The sequence below is a fragment of the Sinocyclocheilus anshuiensis genome, unplaced genomic scaffold (assembly GCF_001515605.1).
Source record: "Sinocyclocheilus anshuiensis isolate Anshui unplaced genomic scaffold, SAMN03320099.WGS_v1.1 scaffold1262, whole genome shotgun sequence".
Classification (NCBI taxonomy): domain Eukaryota; kingdom Metazoa; phylum Chordata; class Actinopteri; order Cypriniformes; family Cyprinidae; genus Sinocyclocheilus; species Sinocyclocheilus anshuiensis.
The window spans coordinates 260,266-265,427 of record NW_015558617.1 but is presented as its reverse complement, the minus strand read 5'-3'; the positions used below and the strand labels follow the sequence as shown (position 1 = coordinate 265,427).

At 37.2% G+C, this 5,162-nt stretch overlaps 1 protein-coding gene and 1 long non-coding RNA gene across 6 annotated transcripts in view; one reads left to right on the top strand and one right to left on the bottom strand.

Moving 5' to 3' along the window:
- The first annotated feature begins 133 nt into the window (after positions 1–133).
- LOC107680377 (uncharacterized) lies at positions 134–849 on the top strand. Its single transcript, XR_001633140.1, has 2 exons — positions 134–192; positions 474–849. It is a non-coding gene; the product is annotated as an uncharacterized LOC107680377 (long non-coding RNA).
- The window catches only part of LOC107680370 (cohesin subunit SA-2-like), a 19,139-nt gene continuing 14,741 nt past the window's right edge, over positions 765–5,162 (bottom strand). For all 5 annotated transcript variants that reach the window (XM_016476227.1, XM_016476226.1, XM_016476230.1 and 2 more), the window contains exons 32-34: positions 1,954–2,080; positions 1,655–1,732; positions 765–1,103 (exon numbers count right to left, since the gene is read on the bottom strand). In XM_016476227.1, the coding sequence (XP_016331713.1) occupies positions 1,080–1,103; positions 1,655–1,732; positions 1,954–2,080 (229 nt within the window). In that variant the 3' untranslated portion in view covers positions 765–1,079. The remainder of the gene's footprint in view (positions 1,104–1,654; positions 1,733–1,953; positions 2,081–5,162) is intronic.

Genomic DNA, 5,162 nt, shown 5'->3' with positions numbered 1-5,162 from the left:
ACATTTTGTGCAAAACAAAATTTTATATATATATATATATATATATATTTTAAAGATATATAACAATATATTATAATACCCATTTCTAATATTTTAAAAATAAATATATTCTACAAAGAGCTTTTCTTTGAAAATGGGGGCAATGGCCTTAATGCAGAAATACCTTTGAAATTTTGATAGTTGATAAAAAAAGTTGATAAAAAAACCCCCGAATAACTCAGATTCCCCGCCATAAAATCACCATGGTTACATTTACCAAGATTTCTCACCACAAAGACAATCATCATAATTCACTCTGATTAACAAGCCATTCATGATTTCAACTACCTAACCTCAAAAACACCCCACAACCTGAATCCAAAACTCAAAGGGGAAAGATTAGAGAATTTTTCACAGTGGAGCTTTACCAAAATGAAAGTTAATAAAACATAAGTGATTCTCTCTGGATAGATGCCGTGTGAATGAAACAGTAGAACCCCCAGAAATTAATTGAACTCTGAGGGAGGGTCAGGCTTTCTAAGTTTAAGCCAATCAATACAAGTGCTTTGAGCTCTTAAGAGGACCAATAAAAACAAAAACCTCTCAATCAGCCAATCAGTAGTGAGGAATATCGTCATAATATAAGGTTTAACCTACTTCTGGGAAGCGAAAACATTGCGAGTGATGGATTTTTAAAAAAACAATAAAAAAAAAAGAGAAGGAGAGAGAAATAGAAAAAAATCAGACACTGCAAGTCTAAACCCTTTAAGGAAAGCGGAGTTATAAATTTTAGATTTAAATCACCCCTTATAAAGTCATTTACAACTGATTGTCTTTACAAAATTATCTAAAAATCAAAACTCCTCCAGGTTTTTACAAAAAAACAGCTATTTTTAAACCTCCATTACAAAAGACCATGAATTGATAAGGCTGATCTCATGCTGTAAATGTTTGTCTGTCGCCCTGTGGGCTGTTATATGTACAGATGGAAAGTTGTGGTGTGTTTTCAGAAGGGAAAGATACGCGACACCATCCTGTGCATTTAGTCCATGGAGTGAAATCAGAAGAGGAGAAACATGTCACCGTCTCGTGTACCCCTCTCAGAACATGGACACATTAAGGACCTGTTTGACAAAACATACACACAGTCACTTTAATAATGGTATTTTATTCAACAGGTTTAAGCTGGTTATGTGGATTCCAACAGAAAGTGCTTTGTTTCAAAGTTACGTCTGTGTGAGTTGTGTACTTCATACATCGTTATACTACTGACAATAGGCAAAGGACCATTTTTGTCCACGAAATGTTGCTAACTTTAGAATGTTTTAAACTTCATAGCTTTCGTTATAGTTATTGTTTTTGGTGTGAACGGGCCTTTAGTGCTGCATTCTTCCTTAGCATCTTGCCTGTCAGTTCACAGTGTAAATGGACAGAAAGAACAAACAAAGTAGATTTTTAATTTTTTTTTTTTTTTTTTAAAGTGAATGTAAATTTGCTACCACAATGCTGTGTGATTGGGTGGTTGCTTACTGGCGCAAGATAAAAAAAAGCACATAATCCTCTGGTCCCTCCTTTAATGTAAATCTAAGGGATTTCTAACAAGCACAACTAATTAATAAATTATAAAGTGAATTAATGAATGAATGAATAAACAGATAGATGAAAGAATGCTTACCGAGTCGTCCATGATGGAGGCAGGGTCAAAGTAGTCTGGTTTCAGCTCTGATCTTTCCCTGCGGTTTTTGGATGGAGGCTTCAGAGAAACAAAAAAGGTCAAGTTAAAAATACCAACACACAAAATGTTTTCTCTCTGTGTATGAGTGTGTCAACCCAGCAGTCAAAGGAAACTGGATTAGATGGATGCGAAGATCTGAGCAACACTGTCATTGTGACTCTGTACCTGATGAGTGACAGTGAATATTTGGGTGAGAAAGGGTTCTCACTGGTTATGCTTTCCTGAATTCTGATTCCTACCAGATCAATGTCCATGGTGTCGAAGTCCATGCCCTCGTTAAGGTCGTCCAGTCGTTCCTCTGATGACATCATCACATCCTCTACAATCGGTTCCTCATCATCCTCCATCAGCCCGCTGCCACGACGACTGGCACACAAGCACATTTAAAAAAATTAGAATATGAAAGCAAGATGGCAATATGGCAGCCCCGTTCAAAAATTATAAAACTGAACAATGCTAGTTTGTCCACAAAATAGCATTACGATGCAAAAAGGGAAATTATATCAAATCACAACAAGTAACTGATAATCAGACCAGAGATTCCATAAATGTTAGGGGTGTAATGATATTCAAACCCATCCAAAAAACTGCGATACATCCCCCACGGTATGTACCACAATACACTCATGGCCTACCCCGCCCCCTGCTGAGACACTTCAAACACTTATGGCCATGATGGTTTTGAATTGTTTGAATCACTTTGAAAAGGAAGGTACCATTAAGGGCAACATGTGCAGAACAAATCGGTCCCACTTTATATTAAGTGGCCTTAACTACTATGTACTTACATCAAAAAATAAGTACAATGTACTTATTGTGTTCATACTGAATTGCAAAACACTTTTGCTGCTATTGAGGTGGGAAACGGGTAAGGTTAGGGGCAGGTTTGGTGGTATGGGTAGGTTTAAGGGTGGGTTAAGGTGTAAGGGATGGATCAACAGTGTAATTACAGATGTAATTACAAGCAGGTATTTTTAAAATATAAGTACAATGTAAAAACATGTATGTACACAATAAGTGCATTGTACCAAATTATTAATTTAAATGTAAGTACATAGTAGTTAAGGCCACTTAATATAAAGTGGGACCCAAATCTGTCATATAGGCTGCATAAAATTATAATGAAAACACGTCTGTGAGAGAAGGACATATTTCAGCGCATTGTTATGGAAAGAACATGTCCACAGAGTTATATCTTCAGTCAAGTTTGCTTGTGCAGCCACTCACAGCCTTTTGTAAGTTGCAATATTTTGTTTACATATATATATATATAGTGTATATATTATTTATCTCATATAAGATGCATTTGGTTGAGTTACACTGCAGGAAAGCTCTTCATTGTAGGCCTACTACTGTGATTATCTCTTCAGCGCACAGTATAAGCAGCACCAACAACAATGCAGAATATTAATAACCAAGACTGGGACTGTCATATACATAACATTATAATGAGAACACTATAATAATAAAATGCTGTACATTTTTAGAGTTTAGTAGCCGTGTTTCTGCACATTGTTGCGTGAAGAACGCGTCCACAACAAGAGCAGCACAGACACGTTCATTTTTGCATTCAGGCCATTTTGTGCATATATAAGTTGTAATATTAAGGTTATGTATTATAAATAACGAAGTGTATCCTATAAAAAATAAGAAATCAGGAAGGGGGCCAACACTTTTTCACACCACTGTAAATCTGACGAGTTAAATCCCGTCGATTAAAAACCCTCTATCAAAGTGCTTCATTGTACTGGTGATCTTCAGCGCTCGCAGCTCAAAACAGAAATGCAGAACATTAATAACTATGACTAGGACTGTCATATACATAATGTTATAATGAGAGCACTATTGTAAAAAATGTTGTGAATTCTTAGGGATTAGCTGACGTTCCATCCACAGAAGGAGTTACACATTCTGACTACGCAACTTAGTTCAAGTTCACTTGTGCTTGATTTTGTGCAATGTAATCAGGGCCTGAATTTCGCTGTGGGATAGCAGGCATTGTGCGTAATTCTACACATTCCCGCAGGCTTCGCGGTTATAAAGCGGGAAATTACTGCAAACATTTATGCACTACAGCATGTAGGTTGAATCCAAACAGATTATCAGAGCAGATCAGTCATTTTAAAACTTTCTGTGAGACAGAGTTTCACAAACAGTGTGATTGATTGGGATTGATTGGGACCGTGTCTTCTCCCACTCCCTCAAAATGCACAAATGACCTCTCATCCAAAATATCCATGTTGAGTTTGCTCTGCAAGCGAGCTGCACACTGCAATTCAAGACTAGCGCACATTTCGGACAGTCGACGGAATCGTCACTTGCGTGGCAATAAATTTTTTGTTATATTATACAATCTACATTCAAGCTATTTTAAGTACTCGCGCACTCTCTGAGAGACGGTCTTCAATGCACTCTCAGCAAAAGCATGCATAGCCGCCTCTCAAACAGCTTGCGATTCTCGAGTTTCAGATTGAGTTTTTACATATTTGATTCAAATCATTTCTTTATTGTCCGGCTATCCCATTTTATTTATCCATGGCACATGCATTTTATATGTAGCCTAAGTAATGTTGTCCAATGACTTGTTTGCATTATTTAGTCATCATTTTATTTTATTTTTTGTAAGGCAATAGATTTTTTGGGTAAAATTTTACAAAGCAACAAGTTTTAAAGTCTCATTTGTTAAAGGGGTCATATGATGCGATTTCAATTTTTCCTTTCTCTTTGCAGTGTTACAAGCTCTTGGTGCATAAAGAAGATCTGTAAAGTTGCAAAGACTAAAGTCTCAAATCCAAAGAGATATTCTTTATAAAAGTTAAGAGTCAACCACGCCCCCACATATCTACCTCACTATGTGGGAAGATTTGCATAACGCCGCCCAAATGTTCACACAAAGAAAGAAGGTGTAACTTTTATTCTCGCTGTAGTATTGTTGATGCTGCCGCCGCCATGTCGTGAAGGTGCTGTGTGTTTCCTTGTGAAAGCGAAACTACTTTGTTTGGCCTTCCAAAAGAGGACGATATCCGCTTCGTCATGCTTGGAGCTCATCCGTGCTGGTCGCTGAGGAAATACATCAACTTTGCACTGTGGCTTTCGCCGGCTTTCACCATGGACGAAGCGGAGTCCAGCCCGGGGTCGTCACATGTGGTTGCCACACATTTCATTACACCAAATACACAAAATAATGTTCTTTTTAGCAGCATCATATGACCCCTTTAATGCATTAATGAACATGAACTAACAGAGAGCAATTATTGTTGTTATTATTATTATTATTAAGTTAAAGGGGTCATATGATGCGATTTTGTTACAAGGTCTTGGTGCATAAAGAAGATCTGTAAAGTTGCAAAGACTAAAGTCTCAAATCCAAAGAGATATTCTTTATAAAAGTTAAGAGTCAACGACGCCTACCTAAAACGGCTCGTTTTAACACGCCCCCACATGTCTA